General features: G+C 50.9%; 1 protein-coding gene across 1 annotated transcript; it reads left to right on the top strand.

Moving 5' to 3' along the window:
- Window positions 1–11,462: 11,462 nt before the first annotated feature.
- On the top strand, window positions 11,463–18,311 carry LOC116890199 (keratin, type II cytoskeletal 78-like). The gene is given in 10 exon segments (XM_032890933.1): window positions 11,463–11,828; window positions 12,218–12,432; window positions 13,318–13,378; window positions 13,680–13,775; window positions 14,164–14,328; window positions 14,680–14,805; window positions 15,973–16,193; window positions 16,399–16,433; window positions 16,516–17,807; window positions 17,809–18,311. Coding segments are annotated over 10 exon segments (3,075 nt in total). The 3' UTR covers window positions 18,307–18,311.
- The last annotated feature ends 5,008 nt before the right edge of the window (window positions 18,312–23,319 follow it).

A 23,319-nucleotide genomic window follows, 5' to 3' on the forward strand; every position in this document is an offset into this window, starting at 1 on the left:
GGAGGCACTGGGGCTCTGGGGAGGCTTCCCAGACTGAGTTTGGAAGACCCTTATCTTAGGTCTCTTGGGCAATTGTTCTGATTTCTGTGTAGAGTGGCTCGTCCTGCTTCCTCGGGAGAGGGATGAGGATGTGGAGGAGCATTGCTGTGAGGCAGCCTGTAAATGTGTGATTATCACCCCAAAGTTGGGTATCAGCCCTCAATCCCACTGTCCCTCAGGACGCAAGTCACAGGCTTACTCTCAGTTTTGCAAATCTCTTCTTGAAGCGTCCATCTTGGGAATGCTCTCCTTGGTTTGGGGCCTTGCTCTGGTGAGGGACGGCACAGACCTCAGAGGGGCTCCCTGAAGTACACCTGTTCCTAGTTGCAATGAATCCATCCCCTAGGGATTGCTGCCGTTTTCCTGAGGTGAGGACAACATGGCTTCCTGTCCCTGGTGAGGCAGGAGAGGAACCAGGGCAGCTAATGGGAGCTTTGCTGTCCTGCCTAGGTGGGTGAGCTGTACCAAGAGGACATCGGTACCAGGCTAGAAATGGGGAAGTCGTGTCAAGGGTCAGAGCCTGGATGGCATCCGCCATAAGCCAGCTTTAGTCACCCGTCCTAAGGCAGTTTAATGAACCAGTCTTTTCCTGCTCGTTGACTGTGGGCCATGCTGGGAATGTGGGCAATGATCCCCTGGGAATGTGGACAACCATGCCCTAACTTCGTCTTTGGGTCCTGGCATAGGTTTAAGTTTAAGCAGAGGACCTGGGTCTATGCATTGCTAGTCCATCCTGGCTAGTGTGTGGTCCCATCCCTGAACCAACATTGTCTAGAAGCCATAACTCTTAGGGAAAAAGACTCCTCCCTCCCACTCCACACCTTGTGGCTGGCCCAGGTTTTAACCCTTTCTTCTCCCAGCATGAGACTCCTGGGAATTCTAATTTTTTGGAATTCAAGAGTCTGATAGCCAGATAGGCTGGTTATAGGTAATAACATCTTGCCTGGGCGGGCGTCTTGGAACCTTCTGGTACCTGTGTAGCCATATCAACAACACAAGTTACATATTAACAATCAAACCCTGCTGGCATATTCATTAAAAATTAGAATGAACTCCTTGATGTGCAGCTTGTGGGGTATAATTGTTTATAGTCTGGCCAGGAGGGAAAACTGGCTTGAATTCCATTCAGTACTTGGGAAGCAGGAGAACTGGGGGGGAGGTCTCTCTGGGTAGCTTGGCTGTCCTAGGACTTGACATGTAGACTAGGCTGGCCTCAACCTCACAGAGATCTGCAGGCCTCTGCCCTAGAAGGAGTGTCTTGAGTTGAAGGCTGGGCTACATAGGATACCCTGCCTCAAGACAATGACGATGTTGCTGTTGTTGTTGTTGTTGATGATGGTGGTGGTGGTGGTGATGGTGGTGGTGGTGGTGGTGTGATGGTGGTGATGGTGGTGGTGGTGGTGGTGTGATGGTGGTGATGGTGGTGGTATTGGTGTTGGTGGTGATGATGATGGTGGTGGTTGTGGTGATGGTGGTGTTGGTGGTGTGATTGGTGGTAGTGATGATGATGGTGATGAAGAGTGCCTGTAAGAACTCCTGGAAAGTCCTCAATGACTGATCAAAGCTGGGGCATTCTGGTACCGGGCAGATGCAAATGATGGGTGTTCGGGAGAGTCAGGATAGCAAAGATTAGAGTCTGGCTCGTTTCTCAGCTGCAAAAGTCAAAGTCCAGACCATGGTGAGCAGTGAGCAGAAGTCACAGCACCCTCCATGGTGGGTGGGAGGAGATGGCCAGGGAGAGGCAGGATGGGGGTGGGTCCCTCAAACAATAACCAGCCAGGGAGGGGAAGGGAGCCTGAGTGAGTGGTCTAGCCTCTAACCAGGCCCAGCTCCATCTTCACTGTCTCTGCTCACCGGATCTGAGGCTCTACCCTTGAGAGGACCTGGGTCTCCTGGATGTGGCCAGGAGCAGCACCCTCTGCTGGTGTTGCTTCAGGAAGACCCTGGCTCCTGCCTGCTGGCCCGCTCTTGCTCCAGTGACACTCCTGTAACTTGTTTAAGCACTTGTTCCATGTTGGGTCTCCACTCCCTCTTCTTTTTCATCAGAGACCATCACTAATCTGCCCTTGACCTGGTCTGGCATGGTGTCTTGAATGTGCTATGTGCTTCATAAATGTTGACAGAATAAATATATGTTGAGATGGGATTTCAGTTTTGGATCTGCTGTGTGGTCTTAGGTTAAGTTGACCTGCCTCTCTGGGCCTTTCCTGGCTAAAGTATCCTCCTTCAACACTGATATTCCTGGGTTCCTGGGAGCAGCACTGTGTGGTGTTAGGAGCAAAGACTTGGGGACCCAGCGACACAGAAGAAATTCTGTCTGTGATTTATAAGCTGTGCAGTCTTCTGCAAACCAATTGTTCCCACGGTGTGCCTCTATTCTGTATGTTTCTCTTCTGTGAGATGGTGCTAGGAATAGAAGCCTCTTCCAGGGAGCAGGGACCAAAGAGTTGTTGGCATGTGTAAAGTTGGCAAGTTAGCTCACATGTGAATGCTTAGTGTGTGTGAAGTGCTATGTAGGCTCATTAAGTTTTAGTTGTTGGAGTCAATAGCTCATTGATATTCTCCTCCTCCCCCTTCTCCTTCTTTGCAAGTAGTCAGTGGAGGTTTCCTTCCTACAGTTTTGGAGGCTGGAAGTCTGAGAACAGGTTGCTAAGGGGCAACTCCCTCATGTTGCAGAGCACAGCCTTCTCATGCAGAGCATGGCCTTCTCATGCAGAGCACAGTCTTCTCATGCAGAGCACAGTCTTCTCATGTAGAACGTGACCTTCTCATGCAGAGCCCGGTCTTCTCATGTAGAGCACAGCTGTCTTATGCAAATCCCGGCCTTCTCATACAGAGCCTGGCCTTCTCAGTGAAGCTGCACATGGTGGAGGGAAAGCAAGGTTGCTCCTTTACTGGCCCTGAAGAGCCAGGACAAACAGAAGGGCTAAACAGTTAGGAAGCAAGTGTGGGCCAGCGGGCAGGAGCTGGGGTCTTCCTGAAGCAACACCAGCAGAGGGTGCTTCTTCTGGCCCCATCCAGGAGACGTAGGTCCTCTCAAGGAGGTAGAGCCTCAGAGCCGGTGAGCAGAGACAGTGAAGATGGAGGTTGGACCACACTCACTCAGACTCCCTTTATGCCTCTAATTCTTCTATTTTAAAATCCTGACACCAAATGTTTTATGCATACACCTGTAATTCTGATACATGGGTACAGGAGGCAGGAGGATGATGAATTTGACTCCAGATGGGGCGACTTTAATTTTTCCTTTCTGCAGCATTGGCTTTTCTCTGTCTGTAAGATCAGCCCTCTTCTACTCAGCACATTGGAAGACTCATTTGCTTTTATATAATGAATGCTTGTCTACTTAGTCCGGGGGATACAGTCCAGCATGCGTGAGAAGGAAGGGCATGGTGGCCCAGTGTGAGGCACCTAGTCAGGAAGGAGAGTGACAGAGGTAGCTCAGACAAGGGTTCCCTAGGATCCAAGGAGCCAGTGACTAGATGTTGTCTTCTAGGCGAGTTAGGACAGCATGACTGTGTAAGACCATAGCTGGGTGAATCCCAGGGGAGGGTACCTAGTGACGTGGTGCCACAGGGCCCTGTTCCCATGTTCAAGACTGTGCTAGTGGACTAACCCCTCCCCCTCTCCCTTCTTCCTCCCCATTCCCCTTTCCCCTCCTCTCTCTTCTTGCTCCCTCTCCCCCTCCCCATCTTACCTTACAAACAAAGCAGTTCCACCCATGCCCTTTCCACTTTTGATATTTTATGCTCATGAGCGTATCTTCTGTGGGGTTAGATATTCTCTGGTTGCAAAGAGGCCCTATCTATCATGCACTCATGCACAAATGCACACACACATACACACTCACATGCAGATGCACATTTGTGCACACACATACACAGGCACAAACATGTATATATATGTACACATGCATACACACACTCATGCATGGGCACACATATGCACACATGTATGAATGCAAGTGCAGGCACCCACAAATGCACACACACAGACATGTATGCAAGGGCTCATGCTCAATCACATGTCTCATGTTGGGGTTGCTTCTCTGCTCAAGAGGGTTGGTGGGGCCTGGGAACAAAGCTAGGCCCTCAGAGAAGAATGCTGAGACCCTACAGGTTGGCAGAGGCTAAAAGATACATGGAAGTCACAAAATGAAACTGGGTTGGGATTTCTTCAGTCATCAAACTTTTACTGAGCCCTTGCTAGACATCAGCTGCTGCTCTAGGTGCAGAGTTCAGAAGGGAGCTACAGGCAAATCCCTGCCCCTGTGGAGCTCAGGGCCTCATGTCAGGATGTTGAGAAAGAGACGGAGTCAGTTTGCCACAGGATGTGGTAGGGAGCAGGGAGGACACAGGAAATGGGCGAGGGTGGATGGGCACAATGCTACCATTTTGCTTCAGGCTGTGCAGCCAAGTAGGGAATTCCTTGAACATAGGCCTGAAGGCAGCAAGGGAGCAACTGGTATGGCCATCTTGGAAGAGGCCATCCAGGAAGGGGAATAGAAGGTTATGATCCTGGCATATTCCAGAGTAAACGAGGGGACGACCTGGCTCAGGCCTTTTTTATGTTCTGTTCTTTCCTATTCATATCATAACTGTACTCGAAGACTTGTTTAATTACCTATTTAATGTCTGTTTCTTCATTTTGAGGTTTCGGTCTCAGCAAAATTCTCAGCACAGGGCTTGGCGCACAGTAGGTGCCCAGCCATGTTTGCTGAATGAATCCAACTGGGAAAAATAAAACAACAACAACAACAACAACAACAACAACAACAACATCCCTACAATTGCATCAAACCAACACCACCTGGAGCAAGGGAGGCAGAGGACAGATGTCACACCACCTACGTGTGGCTGCACTGCTGGGCTGGGCTGAGCACCAAGGTTCAGTTTGGTGATTCCAGCCAGTTTCTATTTTGCTGCTGGTGACCCAGGAGCTTCTGCTGCATCTCCCCCCTCCTCCAAACTTTGTGATTTTATTTTCTCCTTCTCACCCAATACCCTCTCTTGTTCCCTTCTCACACTGACAGACCTCTTTTCTCTTTCAACTGGTCTCCTTCCTTTCATGTCTGTTTGGTGGTGTTTCTACCCACCCCCTAACTTGTCCTACCACCGTGTACCATGGACAGTGCCTGGTCTTTAAACAAAAGTTAATTATGTGTGTATGTGCACATGTGTGTATATGTGTAGCGTGTATGTGTGTATGTGTGTATGTGTTATGTGTGTGTACATGTGTATATATGTGTATATGTGTGTGCATCTGTGTATGTGTTATATGATGCACATGTGTATATATGTATGTATGTGTTCATATGTGTATATGTGTACATGCGCATACATGGGCATGTGTGTGGGCGCATGTGTATATGTGTATATGATGTATCTGTATCTATATCTGTATCTGTATATGATGTATGCATGTGTGTATATGTGCATGTGTGTATGTGTGCACTGGTGGAGGTGGGAAATTAGCTTGTGGGAGTCAGTTCTCTCCTATCCAAATGGGTTTCAAGAACAGATCTCAAATTTTCAGACTTTTGGGCAAACCTGTATATAAAGATCTGTCTAGGGGGTTGGGGATTTAGCTCAGTGGTAGAGCGCTTGCCTAGCAAGCGCAAGGCCCTGAGTTCGGTCCCCAGCTCCGAAAAAAAAGAAACATGGAAAAAAAAAAGATCTGTCTAATAACTTATTTAATGTCTGCTTCTCTGCCAGACTCTGCCTGCTGAGCCATCTTGGTGGGCTTGTATTATCTTATAAATGCCTTCCCATTTGTCACCGGGGGATTCTAGAAGATCCCCAGTGTGATCGTCAAAGATCAACATTTTCCAGGCCTGGTGGTGTAGGCTGGTAATCCAGGCTACTCCAGACACGGAGGGAGGATGATTGCCAAGTTCAAAGCCTGCATCTGGGCTACAGAATTCATTCAAGGTAACTTAGGCAAATGAAGGAGACTCTGTCTCGAGATAAAAGGAAAAAGAGGAATCAGGCTGTAACCCAGAGGTTGAATGCTTGCCTCACATTTAAAAAAGCCATGTGTTCTTGGTATGAAACACACACACACACACACACACACACACACACACACACACACACACACACACACACACACACACCACCTCTTCAAACTAATACTGTCGGATGCCTAGTGAATGCTACCCCTCATCCGGCTGGAGGGCAGGCTGGCAAGCATGGTGGAGTGGTAGGGTCTTTGAGCGTTTGGTTTGCTTCATGAGGCAAAGGCAGAGGCTCACTTGAGCAGTTTGGAGGCTCCTGGAATGGGGTGAGGAGGCGCACTGGCTTTGTTCCCTGTTCTCGCAGTGTGGGTGTTGTTGGTTAAGTCCCTTAGATCCTAGAGTGAGTCCTAGAGCAGACATCATATGAGTTCAGCTGGTGCAATCTCTCTGGTTACTAAGGAAGCACGGCCTATGCCTGCCCCACACCCTCAGGAATGTGGGCTCAAGCGCAAAACAAAGGTATTAGATTCTGTGACCTCAAAGCTTCTCGAGGACTTCATGTTGCATAGCATAACAGGCACGAGAAATATCACAGACATGGGTTTGACCCCACACTTGGTGTGACATTCATCCTTCTTTAACATAAAGTGAGAAAAGGATGTTTGATCCCAGTCCCTGTGGGACTCCAGAGGTGTATTTAAGCAAGGCCCACTGAGGAGCCAGGCAGGGAGGCCCCAACTCTTTTTTTTCTCTTTAAAACAATTTAATGTCATTGGGCATGGCGACACACACCTTTATTCCCAGCACTCGGGAGGCAGAGGCAGGTGGATCTCTGAGTTTGAGGCCAGCCTGGTCTACAGAGTGAGTTCCAGGACAGCCAGGGCTACACAGAGCAACCCTGTCTCGAAAAACTAGAAAAAGGTTGTTTTATGGTTTTTAGTTTTTTCTTTTAAATTCATACAAGAACACCATATCTTTGTCACTTCCGCCCCCCCGCTCCTCCTCCAACTCCTCCCATGTCAACTCCACACTCATCATCTCTTCTTTAATTATTATTGTTAAATTGAATCGATTTAGCTCTGTTCATGTGTACAGGTGTTCAGAGCCAACCCCTGGGGACTGGACAAACTATGTGGGGTTCACTTTTGGAGGAGCATGAGTCCCCCCCTTTTAGCAGGCATTGACAACCCGTAGCTCTTCATCTAGAGGTGAGACCGCATAGAATTTTCTTTTTTCTCTTCTTTTTTTCGGAGCTGGGGACTGAACCCAGGGCCTTGCGCTTGCTAGGCAAGCGCTCTACCACTGAGCTAAATCCCCAACCCCAAGACCGTGTAGAATTTTTCCTGTCTGCACTGCCCACACTGCCAACTGATGTTGTCACGGTGCTGTCTTGTTCAGGCAACCGGGTGGTTGAGGGTTAGTTACCGTGCAATGTCCTTATCACATAGAGAAGATGCTACCTCATGGCAGATGACCTGGTCCCCTGGCTCTTACAATATTTCTGCTCCTTTCATGGCTTTCCCCGAGCCTTAGGGATTGTGTTGCAGACGTATCTGTTAGGGTTGGGCACCCCACTGTTTCTTTTTCTCTGCACTTAGACCTCTGGTGTACCCCTGTAATAGTTTTCACCTCTTGTAAAAAAGAAAGCTACTTTGACGAGGGATGAGGCCTGCATCCCTCTTTGCATATAAGCGTATGTATTTAGAATACAGTTAGAATTAAATGGGCTTAGGAACTGGCAATGTGGCCTTTCCAGCTATGGGTTACAATTCCAGGTATACATTCCCTCCTGTTGAGTGGACTTTATGCCCAATTAGACAGTGTTGGTCACCCTAAGATAAAGGTGTCCCTATTGCACCATCACGGAGATCTTTCTGGTCCAGTCATTTTGATCGGAGGCTTTACAGCTGGGTAGGCCTGGAGATTGATTTCCCCTTGGTGGCACGTGTAGCATTCTGCTGACACAGGAACTTCCAGAAAGTTCCTCCAGGTCCCGTGCCCTGAGTGTGCGAGCGTGTGACATCTTCCTCAACAGGGTCTTACCTCATTTATTGCTTTCTGTGAGGCGACAAGGGGCAATGCCGACAGCCGGTGCTGTTTTGAGAGTCTCTTGAAGTACCCTGAACAAAAACTCAGAGGGAGGTTTCCCGAGCTTGGCACCATCTTTGTTTTTTTCTAGATGGTCTGTGACTCTCAAACAGAGCCACAGTGTCCCCATCAGCGTCATAATTCTGTTTAGTTACTTATGTATGCGTACAATGCAGTGATGCATCTTTCAATAAACGTAAAATAGTGCTTCCCTAAGCCTTTTCAACCATCCTTGGTGTTTTCTCTCGGTCTTCTCCCCACCTCACTGCTTTCTTCCCTCTCCCAGATGAAGTTCCCCACCCCATTTTCCCACTTTGTGGAACTGATATCCAATTATCTCCCTTGCTATAACCTCCCCTACCCCCATCCCAGCACAGACCCTTTTTATTTTCCTGACTCCTGCGGTTACTCCAGGTTCTATACATGTAAAGATTCGGAGCCAGACTCCACAATGAGCGGGAATGTGGCATTTGTCTTACTGGGTCTGGGTTACCTCCGTCGGTTGAAAGTGTTCCAATTCCCTCTGTTTCCTCGGAAAGTTCATGGCCTCAGTTTTCTTTACTGCTGTGTAATATTCCACTGTGTCTATGCATCACACACCCACCCATTTGTTGTCTGCTGTCTCCTCGATTTTTCACATCTTATCTGTCTGTCTATCCATCTATCATCTATCAGTGTGTCTGTCTGTCTGTGTATCTATCTGTCTGTCTATCTATCTATCTATCTATCTATCTATCTATCTATCTATCTATCTTCTATCTACTTACCTATTTATCCATCCATCTATCCATCTATCCATCTACATATCTGTCTATCCATCTATCCATCACATATCTATCCATCCATCCTCTCTCTCTCATCTGTCTGTCTATCCATCCATCTATCTATCTATCTATCATCTATCTACTTACCTATTCATCCATCCATCTATCCATCTATATATCTGTCTATCCATCTATCCATCACATATCTATCCATCCATCCTCTCTCTCATCTGTCTGTCTATCCATCTATCTATCTATCTATCTATCTATCTATCTATCTATCTATCTATCTATCCATCATCTATTTGTGTATGTATGAATGTGTGTGTATGTGTGTGTATGTGTGAGTGTGTGTATGTATGTGTGTGTGTCTGTGTGTGTGTATGAGTGTATGTATGTGTGAGTGTGTGTATGTGAGTGTGTGTTTGTGTCTGTGTGTGCACGTGTAGCATGCATATACGGAGGGAGAGGGCAACCTGTGCGATTTGGTTCTCCTTGCTGCCATATAGGTCCCAGCAACTAAACTCAAAAGAGCTTGGCAGGACCACCTGCTGAGTCATCTCACTAGCCCCTCAAAATGGTTTAATTTGCATTTCTCTAAATAAAGGTGTTGAACACTTTGGGATATTTAGTAAGCATTTTATCTCTTCTTTTGAGACCCCTCTGCAAGGAACCATAGCTGACTTTAAATTTTTTTTCTTTTCTTTTTTTGGAACTGGGGACCGAACCCAGGGCCTTGCACTTGCTAGACAAGCGCTCTACCACTGAGCTAAATCCCCGACCCCTTAAAATTTTTTTTTAATGGGCTCATTTGTTTTCTCGGCTCTGCTTCTTTAGTTCTTTATTTTATATATTCTGGGTATTAACCCTCGCTTGGATGTATGGCTGGGAAAGATTCTCCCCCCCTCTGTGGGCTCCCTCTTCATTCAGTTGATTCTTTCCTCTGCTGGGCAGAGGCTTTTCAGTTTGGTGAGGTCATATTTGTCAACTGTTGGCCTTAATTCCTGAATGGAAAAGTCTTATTTAGAAAGGCCTTTTCTACACCCGTATCCTATAGGGTGGCATTTATGTTTCCTTCTAGCTGTTCAGCGTTCCAAGTTTCACACTGAAGTCTACTCAGGGCTGATTTCTGTGCAGGGAGATAGACATGGATCCTGTTTCACTCCCCTCCACGCGGGCAAAGCTTTCTTTTACAGTGCCTCTGACCGTGGTGGGGATATTTTGGAACTGAGGTTTTAATGGGATCCAAGTAGATTCCAAGCAGCCTCCCCTTCCTGCAGCACAAGCAGCCTTTTCTGGGGTCTTTTCTCTCCACATCCCTGACCCCTTATATCTTGCTTAAACGTCTTTCCTACCTTGGCCTCCTCAGAGGCTTCTTATGTCCCTTGAGGTGATGCCAGTGGCTGGGGGGAAGGAGGAAGGGGCTTTTCACTCCTGGAGGGAGCAGAAACGCGCTTGTGCATGGTTGTCTGGCCTGGGTGGAGAGCCTGTGTGGCTGTGCTAATTGCCAAGAATGACTTCCTCATAGCATTTCTCGAGTGTTTGGTGTTTCTGTTTGTTTTTGTTTAGAGTAGCATCCTCAAAGACCCCAAATACCCCACCTTCAGAATTCACCAGGTGTAGGAGAGGAAGTGAAACAGGACCACTGCTATCCCACTAGACACAACCCCATGAATCAGAGATGAGAGGCCCAGCGATCTCCAGGGAGCAGCTGTGTCATCTGCAGGGTGAGGAGACCCTGCCTCAGACTGAGGGTTGGACCACAGTATTAGGTGAACACTAACATTAGGCAAACGTCCCTGCTAGACCAGCGATGGGATCCATCCTGGGTGACTCCCAGAGCCCCTGTTTCTGCTCTCCACCTCCCAGGCACAGTTTCCTAGATGCACAGTTTATTTTGGAGTGGGCGCCATTCATTTATCCGCTGGAGGGGCTTCGGCTGGCCCCAGCTGGAGGGGCCTGGCGTGGTGTGTTGGGAGGAATAGGGCCACAGGATTGGCTGCTGCTCTGCAGATCCTGGCTAAAGATACCTGCTCGGCGTGGGGCCGGTGCTGACTCTCGCATGATTTCTGGGTTGGGCTGAAGGAGGGACTGGGTGCCCTGCTTTTCTGTGTATTTCCACACTGTGGAGCGTCCCGGCTGCATCACCTCTGCCAGCCTGGTTGCTCAGGGTCTGTGCTGCCTCTGTGAGGTTGGATCTCACTTTGGGAGCTGCAGTCTTTCCTGACCTGCTGTCCCCTGCGCGCGCGCCCCTTCCCCGCTACCCTCTCCTCGGCACAAACTCTTCTCTCTCCTTCCTTGAACACCCTCAGTGATGTCGATACCTAGAACCGTGGCTCAGGTCTCGAGACGCTTCCTTGTCTTTGGCTTCTAGGGCAGGGACTGGGTCTCCTACCTCAAGCTCTGCACGTGCCACACACCTATTCTCCAGGTGTGTCAGAGCAGGTCAGCCGCGGCGAGCGGCAGACACAGTCAGACTGAGAACATCTTGCTCTCCGAGGCCCAGCCCAAGGACGGGAGGGGATAAAAGTCTCGTGCCAGGGCCCCAGGGCAGAAGCACACACACCGTGACCATCTCCAGTCTGTCTGAAGCTGCGGGCCTGCTTGTCTCTGCCATGTCTCTCTCTCCATGCCGGGCCCAGAGGGGCTTCAGCGCTCGCTCAGCCTGCTCTGATTTTTCGGGGGCTCGAGGCAGGACCAGCTTCAGTAGCAGGAGCCTTAGCTCCTCCAGGAGATGCAGAGGAAGCTCTTGTGGGAGGGCCTGGGGGGCAGAGACCAGGCAAGGAATACGGTTTGGGCAGGGTAAGGGAGGGCCTGGGCTTTCTCAGTGCCCTCCAGGGGGCATCCAAGCAGTGACCGTCGACCAGAGTCTGCTGACCCCACTGAGGATCGAGGTTGACCCCCAGTTCCAGGTGGTGAAGACGCAGGAGACTCAAGAGATCAGAACCCTCAACAACCAGTTCGCCTCCTTCATTGACAAGGTGAGGGTAAACGGCCTTGCCCCTGCCTCTGGGCCTCCCACAGACAACTGCTCTAGTGAAGAAATCCAACTTTCCTGCCACTTTTCCTAATCACCTCAGTGGCATGGATGTCCTCCCGGGGTCTAGCTAGAGGCTTTCTGGCTTGCTGATGCCCTGCGATTCCACGGCTGGGGCCCAGGGACACAGAGCCGCTGGCTAGTGATGAGAAGTCTGATCTCTTATTTCAGTCAATCAAGGATATGCCCAGGTTCTTAAGGGAGGGCTTGGGGTTCCTTTGTATGTGCAGGGGTGGGAGGCAAGTGGCCCATAAGAGGGTCTCTGAGGCTTCCCTCTCCAGAGAGAGTGCCAGGGGAGTCCCAGGAGTCTCAGGACCCTGTGTCTGGCTATAGGTACGCTTCCTGGAGCAGCAGAACAAGGTTCTGGAGACCAAGTGGGAGCTGCTGCAGCAGCTGCAGGGGAATCGTAGCCCTCAGGGCCTGGAATGTGTCTTTGAAGCCTGCCTGGCCCGGCTCAGGCAGCAGCTGGAAGAGCTGCAGAGAGAGCGGAGGGCTCTTGACTCTGAGCTGAAGACCTATCAGGACCAGGAGGATGAATACAAGACCAAGTAGGGCAGATGTTTCTGTGTGGTATCTAGGGGGTGGTGCGTGATGTGCTCTGTCAGGCTGAGGGTTTCCTGAATGTCCAGCACCCAGTGCTGCACGGCTGACCTCCCTTCTAGCTCTTGACTTCCTCTCTCCTCATTCATAGGGGTTACTTGTAATATGTACAGGAGGTCCCCTCCCCCTCCAGGCCCAGAGAGACCTGGGGAAAATGTTGAGGGCTCTCTCCAGAGAGCCGAGGCCTAGCCTCAAGGGTCCATGGGTCTGCTCAGGACTGGGAAGGGCTTATTTAAACAGCATCTTGATAGCTTTCTCGAGAAATTCCTGTTTAGCAGGCTGTGGGGCCGATGTGACTCAGACACGCTCCGATCTTGGGCGGAGGAGAGTCACTTTAGTACATCCATCCCCAGATCCATGGTGCGATTCACAGCCAGACTGTGGTTCTAGGCTCTCTACCTTTGCAGCCTGGTGGGGCAGACAGCCCTGGGCTGAGGGGTGGTGAGGGCTGGAGAGCAAGAGCAGGCCTCCTGCTTCTTTCTCTCAGCCATGGTGGTTTCTACTGTTAACATTCTGGGAAAAGGTCATCTCCCTTTGTGGTTTTCAGTGTTAGTAGGGAAGCAACAGGGCAGGGGCTAGGGCATAGAGGAGGAGGTGCCCGAAATTCCAGATCAGCTGTGAATTATCCTATTCCCATGATTAAATGCCCCTTTTCCTGCTCAGAGGCCTCCAAGTGCTTGGGAAACCGGGGTATTGATAGGGCATACAAACCCTCTGACAGGAAATGAGAGAAAGGTCAATGGTGGCTCCTGACTTGAGGCCTCTGAAGACAAGGACACTCAGGGTATGGGGTGGGCTCTGACCTGTGCCTGACTCCCCTCTTCCATTCGCAGGTATGACCAGGAAGCGTACAAGCACGCCTCGGTGCAGAATGACTTTGTGGTCCTTAAGAAGGTGGGAGGGGCTCAAACATTCAGGAAACCCCATACTATGCCCTAAACCTGGTCCTAGGCTGGGAGGCCAGAGGGTGGAGGTGTGACCGCGGACACGTTGACACTCTGCATGTAGTCAGCAAGAGGTTGTGAGGCTGGGATGGAAGTGGAGGCAACACAGAGGGTTGGGGTTAGCCAGGGATAGTGTCCTGCAGATAGTGCTGAGCAGGGTGGATGGGCAGAAGAAAGGGGTCTTCAGACACAGCAGCACGGGTGTCATGAGAGGGAGTGGGGGATGCATGGTTTCTGTCTCTTGTCCCCAGGACGTGGATGAGGTTTTCCAGAGCAAGATGGATTTGGAAGGCAACCTGGAGTCTCTGAGAGAGCACGTCTGTTTCTTGACACGTCTGTATGAAGAAGTAAGGACTCGTGAAGAACAGGGAGAAATAAGAAAGGGGTCAGGATGGACAGCTCCCTGTGTCCAGGAGGGGAGCCACTAGGAAGGGAGACCTATTGGAATAGCTTTGGTTTGTGGTCACTGGCCAGTGGTGGGAAGACTGTGTGTGAGGGGAACTGATGAGGGGTGAGAGGGCTTTAGGGACAGGTGACTTGAGGCCTTGTGGGTATTTTTCCTTTATTATCTACACTTCAAAGGTCACCAGAGACTAACTCAGTGGTCCTTACTCTGCAAATCTGGACCACCCCTGGGTGATGGGCAAATGGATGGACATTGAGGTACCCTTCTCCCTCAGGGAGACAGAGGTCAGGGAGCCATGGTGGTAGACACTGAGCTTGCCTCTCCCATAGGAACTGGGACAGCTGCAGACCCAGGCAAACGACATGTCCGTGGTGCTGTCCATGGATAACAGCCGTTGCTTGGACTTCAGTGACATCATCGCTGAGGTCCGCGCCCGTTATGAGGAGATCACTCGGACTAGCAAGGCCGAGGCTGAGGCTGTGTTCCAGACCAAGGTGCTGTGGTCCTAAGAGCAAGCTGGGAAGGGTCGGGTGGTCCTATTCACACACCAGGGAGGTCACCAACTCTGGTCCTATTGGGGCAGCTCTGATAACAACCTTGAGGTTTGGGACTTAGAGGGCAGGGCTGTGTCCACAGTGCAGGAGGGGGACAATGGTCAGAAACAAGGAGACAGGCTTGAATCTCTACCAGGCATATCTACCATGTCCGGAGCTCAGGCAGTTGACCGGCACTGGGAAAATGCAGACATCGGGAGGCATCTATCAGGGTGGGAAGACGGCATGTCCCCGATTCTTGGGTCAGAAGTAGCTGTGACTCAGCCAGTGGTGTTACCTTTGTGCCCTCAGTACCAGGAACTCCAGGAATCAGCCCAGCTTCAAGGGAACAGCATGAAGGAAGTGCAAGTGCAGATCTCCCAGCTTCGGCAGGTCATACAGAAGCTGCAGAGTCAGATTGGGAGCCTCAGGAAGCAGGTATGTTGTCAGTCTCTACTGCTGCTTCGTGTCTTGTCCCTCCACCAACTGTCTGCTTCTTAGTTGGGTTTATATGCACAAGTGTGTGTGTGCATGTGTGTGTGCATGTGCGCATGTGTGCACGTGTGTATGTGTGAGTGTGCATGTGTGCATGTGCATGTGTGCATGTGCATGTGTGAGTATGTGTGTGTACATGTCTGCACATGTGTACATGTGCGTGTGTGTATGTGTGACTGTGCATGTGCATGTGTGTGCGCATGTGTGTACACATGTGTGTGTGTGCATGTGCATGTGCATGTGTGTGTACATGTGTGTGCACATGTGTGTGCATGTGTGTGTACATGTGTGCACGTGTGTATGTGTGAGTGTGCGTATGTGCATGTACGTGTGTGTATGTGTATGTGTGAGTATGTGTGTGTACATGTCTGCACATGTGTGCATGTGCATGTGTGTGCCTGTGCATGTGTGTGTGCATGTGTGTGCACATGTGTGTGCATGTGCATGTGCATGTGTGTGTGCATGTGTGTGTATGTACATGTGTATGTGCATGTGTGTGTGTGTGTGCATGTGCGTGTTGTGCATGCATGCATATGTGTGTGTCTGGATAAACAGGGATCCAGATCATTTCATGGCAAGGGGGAGGGGTTGGAGACAGATCTTCAAGTCATTTCTGAACTGCTCATTCTCTGTGAACTCCAGTCCCCTGTGCTGTTCACTGCAAGGAGGACCATCATTTACAGTCCACACGCAGGCAAACATCTTGCTTTTGCCTTTCTTGGGGATAGAGTTACTTTAACTCTCATCTCATCTCTTCTTTTCCTCCACAAGCACACAGGGACTGGATTTAGGACTCACACTAAGTACCATGTGCTATCACGAGAAGTTTAATTGAGTATTTCAGTCAAGACCTGCTTCCAAAAAGATCATGTCCTGAGGTTCTGGGTAGACACAAAGATGCTGGGTGATCCTACTGAGCCCTCTGCCACAGGAAAAGAGGCTGTTAGGCAATCTTTTCCCTTAGGATGGGGGGCAGGCATGGGTATCATGTGTAACTTTGAGTGCATGAAATTAGTCTATCTGGGTCTTCAAATTATATCCATGGTAGGTGTTTTGAGAGACCCTGTTATGTTTGCAACCGCTCTCTCCCTCATTTCTACTCCCCTCCAGAATGACAGTCTGCAATCAGCCATTGCTGATGCCGAGCAGCAGGGGGAGATGGCTCTGAGGGATGCTCAGGCCAAGCTGGATGAGCTGGAGGGTGCTCTGAGAGCAGCCAAGCAGGACATGGCACAGATGCTCCGTGACTACCAGGAACTGATGGGCACAAAGTTGTCCCTGGATGTGGAGATTGCCACGTACCGGAGACTGCTGGAGAGCGAGGAGTGCAGGTGGGGGAAGTGGGGAGTACCTGGGGATGGGAGGTGGGGTTTGGGGAGGACGGAAGGCTAGTGTAGGCCTCTAGGGGATTGTGAGAGATTTCCTGACCATGTCGGTCACTAAGGACAACCAACTCTGCTGGGAGGGGTTTAAAATGGGAAATTATAGTCTTCACAGCCTTTCTTAGCATCTCCTGTCTCGTTCCTCCTCTTCCAGGATATCCAAGGAGCACACCAGCCAGGTCACTGTCTGTGAGTATGAGGGGATTTGAGAGTAGGGGTTCCCTTGTGGTGCTGAAGACCCTGCTATGACACCAGTGCATTTTCTTGGCAGCCATAGAAGAAGGCAGCATTGTACCTGGAAGAAGTTGTGGAGGCCAAGTGGTCATCCCTGGAAGAACTTGTGGAGGCCAATTGGTCATCCCTGGAGGAGTTTGTAGTGGCCAAGTAGTCATACCTGGAAGAAATTGTGGTGGCCAAGTGGTTATCCCTGGAAGAACTTGTGGTGGCCAAGTGGTTATCCCTGGAAGAACTTGTGGAGGCCAAGTGGTCATCCCTGGAAGAACTTGTGGAGGCCAAGTGACCGTGCCTGGAAGAGAATGTGGGGGCCAAGTGATCGTGCCTGGAAGAGAACATGGTGGTCAAGTGACAGTGCCTGGAAGAGAACATGGCGGTCAAGTGACAGTGCCTGGAAGAGAACATGGAGGCCAAGTGACAGTGCCTGGAAGAGAACATGGCGGTCAAGTGACAGTGCCTGGAAGAGAACATGGCGGTCAAGTGACAGTGCCTGGAAGAGAACATGGAGGTCAAGTGACCGTGCCTGGAAGAGAACATGGGGGTCAAGTGACCGTGCCTGGAAGAGAATATGGGGGTCAAGTGACCATGCCTGGAAGAGAATGTGGGGGTCAAGTGACCGTACCTGGAAGAGAATATGGGGGTCAAGTGACAGTGCCTGGAAGAGAATGTGGAGGTCAAGTGACCGTGCCTGGAAGAGAACATGGGGGCCAAGTGACCGTGCCTGGAAGAGAGTGTGGGGGCCAAGTGACCGTGCCTGGAAGAGAGTGTGGGGGCCAAGTGACCATGCCTGGAAGAGAACATGGAGGCCAAGTGACCATGCCTGGAAGAGAGTGTGGGGGCCAAGTGACCATTCCTGGAAGAGAATATGGGGGCCAAGTGACCATGCCTGGAAGAGAGTGTGGGGGCCAAGTGACCATGCCTGGAAGAGAAAAAGGGGGCCAAGTGACCATGCCTGGAAGAGAATATGGGGGCCAAGTGACCATGCCTGGAAGAGAATATGGGGGCCAAGTGACCATTCCTGGAAGAGAGTGTGGGGGCCAAGTGACCATGCCTGGAAGAGAATATGGGGGCCAAGTGACCATGCCTGGAAGAGAACATGGGGGCCAAGTGACCATGCCTGGAAGAGAATATGGGGGCCAAGTGACCATTCCTGGAAGAGAGTGTGGGGGCCAAGTGACCATGCCTGGAAGAGAGTGTGGGGGCCAAGTGACCATTCCTGGAAGAGAGTGTGGGGGCCAAGTGACCATGCCTGGAAGAGAACATGGGGGCCAAGTGACCATGCCTGGAAGAGAGTGTGGGGGCCAAGTGACCATGCCTGGAAGAGAACATGGGGGGCCAAGTGACCATGCCTGGAAGAGAGTGTGGGGGCCAAGTGACCATGCCTGGAAGAGAATATGGGGGTCAAGTGACCATGCCTGGAAGAGAATATGGGGGTCAAGTGACCATGCCTGGAAGAGAACATGGAGGCCAAGTGACCATTCCTGGAAGAGAACATGGAGGCCAAGTGACCATGCCTGGAAGAGAGTGTGGGGGCCAAGTGACTATGCCTGGAAGAGAGTGTGGGGGCCAAGTGACCATGCCTGGAAGAGAATGTGGGGGCCAAGTGGGCACTTGTGACCACAGAGGCTGGAAAGGTAGCTTTGGGTCTGGAGGCTGCTCTAGCATTGTAACCGGTGGCTTTGATATCCCCCAGGCGTCTGGGTACAGCCCCATCACGGGTTCCTGTTCTGTATCTGGCTCAGGCTTCAGCTCTGGCTCTGGCTCCAGCTGCCGCACCATCCTGAAGAAGACAATGGAATCAAGCCGGAAGACGTCTGTCATTTATTGAGTGACCAGGCAGTCACATCCCTTCTGAGCCCAGTAGCCTTGCTCTGAGCCCATCCCCCATGTTTAGCACCCACAGCCCAAGGCAGCTCACTGGGCACTGGAGAAAGTCAATAAAGTCAGGCCTGCCTGAGTGCTCAGGGGCAGGTCCTGTTCTGCACACTCATTTGCATCTCATTTGTGTGTGTGTGTGTGTGTGTGTGTGTGTGTGTGTGTGTGTGTGTCCCCTACATGGTGCATAGGCTCTGCCCTCCAGCCAGAGTTTCTACTCCCTTGTCCATGGTCCTCAGGCTGGCCTGGAAGACTAGGCTTTGGCAAGACTCAGTATCTAGTTCAAATACGCTTCAGTAGGAGGGAGTGTCTAAATGGAAGGTGGAGACCAGGACTCGGGAGCCTACTTGGTCCCATCCCCTACCGTCCTGCCTCTGTTTCTGTCTTGTGAAGTGTCACAGCACCCAGTCCCTGTCATCTCCTTCCCCTCTTCCCAAACTATGTTCAGAGCCACAGTCTGATGCTCCTCTGACAGGCAGTGGGCCTGCCATTCTCCACGCCTCTCCTGCTCTGTCCACTCTGGCCGCCCCCAGCACAGTCCCCCCCACCTGTGACGCTGGGCTTTTTTCCGGCCACGAGTTCAGATGTCCTGTGTTGCGAATGGGGGTTTGTGGGAGGTTGCTTTTTGTCCTGTCTCCCTGTCTACGGCTCAGTGATACCTAGGGCAGCCAGCCCGCTTCCTGCTACCCCTCCCACTACCACCTCAGAGCCATGGCCTGGCTGTGGCACTCCTGGCCAGGAACATCCCAGCAGGTGCAGTCCAGCCCAGATGCTTGGCAACAGCTTTGAAATGGGTTCCAAGGGCGTTTAGAGGCGAGGTCGAAGGGCAGAGACCAAGGTTCCCCACAGCAGGTGTAGATTCTATGCCATGCCTACCTGCCATTCAACTCTGCCCCCCTAACCAGAAGACCACAGGCTGTGCTTCTCTCCAGCCCATTCTCCTCGGAAGGAAGCCTGTGACTATCGACAGTGTCAAGTCTGTCTGATGGCTTCACAGCTATCTTATCAGGGACGCTCCTTAGGGCTCTGGTGTGTCCCCAAGGTGCCCCTTGAACATACTACTCCATCTCCCATGCCCCTAGGATGTCTGGTGGCTCCCACAGCTTGTTCCCCAGTTAAGGCTGTCTGCTTAAACTTGCTCTGGTTCTGACTTTAGGCTGTTCTCTGCTTCTTCTTCCCACGTCTGTATCAAGTTTTCCCTCCTTCTAGAAACCTTTCCTACAGTCCCAGGTCTGAGTTGTTGGACCCTTTCTGTGCCCTGCACATTCTGGTGGCCCTGTTGTAGTCCCTGGTTATATATTTGGTTCTGATGGGGGACCCCATGTCTCTATGAGCCTGGTACCACTTGGCTATTTTTTGTCCCCCTGCGCACAGGAAAGGGATCCCATGGGGATTTGGAATGATATTCCTAGTCCCAGTGGATCCTTGAACCTATCTGGATTTGAGCCTAGAAATGTCTTCTCTTTCAGGAAGCTCTGAGGGAAGCCGCTCGTACGGGAGTCAGGGTTGGGGCTAGGAGGTTCTGGGAGGATTGACTTCTCCACCCACTCTGCATGCTGTATGAGTCTCTTTAATGTTTCTTCCCTGTTCCTTTCCTGTCTTGGGCCCTGGAGAGAGGCAGCTTGGCTATGCTGCCAGCTCTGTGGTCAGGCTGAGGGATGTCTTGAAGTTCTGCTGCTGTACCAGGAAGAGGGCAGCTGCAGGATTCCTCATTACTTATCTGGGAAGAAGCCATGCATGCCTACCTGCGTGCAGGAGACATGGGAGGGTGCTTGGGTCCAAGCGCTAACACTCCTGGTGATGCGACCTTGACTCCGAGAACCCAGAGTGGTGGTGGTCTGTAATCTCAGAGGCCCAGAAAGGAGGATTGTCATGAGTTCAAGGACAGCCTAGGCTACATGAGCTCCAGAAGCCTGAGCTAGACCCCATCTCAGGAAAGACAGACAGACAACCACAACAGCAGCAGCAGCAACAGCGACAACAGCAACAACAACAACCACTACCACTACCACAACCGCCTCTCACTGCCCCGCACTACTCCACAGTAATTCAACTGAGCCCTAATGATGATGTATACATTCACTCTCCCTCTCCACTCTAGGGCAATTTTCTTTATCACAAAGGACTCAGCTTCTTACTCGTGCTTTGGTGAGGGTCTTGGGGAGGGACCCACAGTCTAAATCAGCCTGGGGTGTTTGGGAGGTGAGTTCTGAATGCACTGTGAGAAGCATAGGTATCCCAGAAGCCAGCTTGGAAATGTCCGTGAGTGCTGGGGCATCCGTCGTACTTCCAATGTTCAAAGGCTTCTTTAATTAAATAATTAAACTTGAGCATACAGGGTGTTACTCTGAAGGCTGGCTTGGAACTACGTACACCAGGCTGTTCTCAAACTCACGGTCAACCCACCTTAGCCTTCCAAAATCTGTGATTACAGATACAAGCCACCACACCAACCGAATGGAGACGTTTTTACTTTATTATTATCAGTGTGTGTGTGTGTGTGTGTGTGTGTGTGTGTGTGTGTGTGTGTGTGTGTGTGTGTGTATGCTAGGTCGGGTGACAACCTTTAGGACTTGAGGACTCGATTTTCTCCTTCCCAGGTGTGAGGAAGGGAATGAAACTTTGAACTCTGGGTTTATGCAGTAAAGTGCTTTTGTTCACTGAGCCATTTCCCTGTCTCCAGATGAAGAACTTCTTTATGGCCTTGTCCTGGAGCACATGGTGGGTCCAGCCCATGCGGTGAACCACGCTCAACCTTTCATCTCTTTTCCCAACCCTGATTCCTTTATGTGTTGAGAGCTGAAGTGACCTTACACTTACTTCCCGAGGCTTACCAAAGACCACCAAAGTTGGTGGAAAGCAGCCACCAACCCCTCTAGCGAATGGGTTAACTGTTTCAATTTACCTGGGACCAAGGAGACTTTCAGTGTCAAACTACACAGGTCAAGGAGGAGCAGGGTATCAGTTGTCCTGCCTGGAGTTGAGGAGACTTAAGACTTGGTACAAGCAGAGAATGGTTTCTGGAACAGTTTGAGGGACGCCAGGGAGAAGGGTGACGCTGCAGGGTGAGGCTTAGCAAGAATCTGCATTTCTCTCCCTTCTGAGCTCCTCTTTGGTTATCCTCATCGGAAGAAGGAAACAAGAGAGCAGTGCCCAGCTGTGAGGAAGGTGGGGGTGGCTCTGAGGTAGGATGGAGACAAGGGAGAACGACCAGAGCTGGGGGAAGGCGTCCAACCCTACGTGTAAGGTGTTCAGGGCACATGGGGTCATGCAGCTGGCTCTTGGTATGTGCCGATGATAACATGGGGTCTTACTAGACTGGAAAGTCCCACTTCTCTTGGGAGGCCCCTTTCCCTGTGTTCTCTGTGTAGTTCAGCATCCAAGCTGTTAGGTATTGGGGGATACAAGCTACCATTATCCGCCATTCTGACCCATGCTTTTGGAGGCAGCAGCTTTAAATCTCCCAAGCTCTTATCTCCTGCTAGTGGGGAATTCGAGCAAGTGAGTCTCCATTTGGAGGCCCTTGGTAGCTGGCAGTGGAAGAAGCAGTAGGCTGTAGTTCTTCCTTTGGAAACCCCCTCCCTGGACCTTTCTCCACAATGTCTGTGGGAGGCCGCAGATGTGGATCAAGCTTAGGCACTCACTGCCCATGGAGCAAACCTTGGCAGGAGGCTCACCTCCTAATTAATACACGGTGGCTATTAAATCACCTCTTAACTGCTCTTCTGTTTCCCAGAGTTGCTGTGGCATCCTGGTATCAGCAGGAGAGATTCCCCCTGGTTGCTTGATTCATGGATCTTTATTTTCTTTACTCCCGTTCTGTTTACAATCATTCCTATAAACTCCACTAGTTAACAAAGGCACGGGGGTTTCTTCTTGAAAGACTCAAAAAGCCAGGTGTTGGTGGCACACAGGGGTCACTTCAGTGCGTGGGGGATCAGGAGTTTAATGCTATCCTTGGCTACACAGGGAGCTTAAGGTTAGCTCAGTCTACGCAAGATCAGGGTATGTGTGTGTTCTGCATAAAGACTTCCAAAGAACGATCGAGTTTGATGCCTGAAAACAGCCACAGAGGCAGAGGAGGCCAAGTGACCTCACAGGACCCTGCCTGAGGTGATCCATCTGGCTGGGAAGGGAAGGCTGCCTGTGAGTAACAACTGTGTCTCCCAAGAGTGCGTCTGGGCTGCATAGGCATCTGCCACAGGCTCTCTAGCTCCTACTGCGAAGCCTGGCACAGAGAGTATGGTAGTAGACACACACACACATGCACACACACACCACACACACACACATACATACACACACACACCACACACACACACATACACACACACATACACACACACCACACACCACAAACACACCCCCCCCCACACACATCGCTCTCTCATCTCTCTCTCTCTCTCTCTCTCTCTCTCCCTCTCACACACACACACACACACCTCACACACACACCACACACACACACACACATACACACACACACACACACACACACACACACACACACACACACACACACACACACACACACACACACACACCACACACACCACACACACACACCACACACACACCACACACACACCACACACACACACACACACACACACACACACACACACACACACACACACACACACACACACTCTCACACACACATGAATGGCATGCCTGAATGCTAGCCTTTGAGTGAGGCGGGGTATGTTTATACACACACACACACACACACACACACACACACACACACGAATCGCATGCCTGAATGCTAGCCTTTGAGTGAGGCGGGGTATGTTTATATTTACAGCTCGACTCCCACTCCCACCAGCCCAGCCACACGGTGACTCATAGTTGCTGCCTGACATCATCTTCCTGCCCAGAGGACCACGGCAGCAGCCTGGAGGCTAGGCCTCACTCACAGCTATCTCTTCTCCCACGCCGTCAGGCAGAGATAAGGAAGCCTGAG

The sequence above is a fragment of the Rattus rattus genome, chromosome 1 (assembly GCF_011064425.1).
Source record: "Rattus rattus isolate New Zealand chromosome 1, Rrattus_CSIRO_v1, whole genome shotgun sequence".
NCBI classification, from domain to species: domain Eukaryota; kingdom Metazoa; phylum Chordata; class Mammalia; order Rodentia; family Muridae; genus Rattus; species Rattus rattus.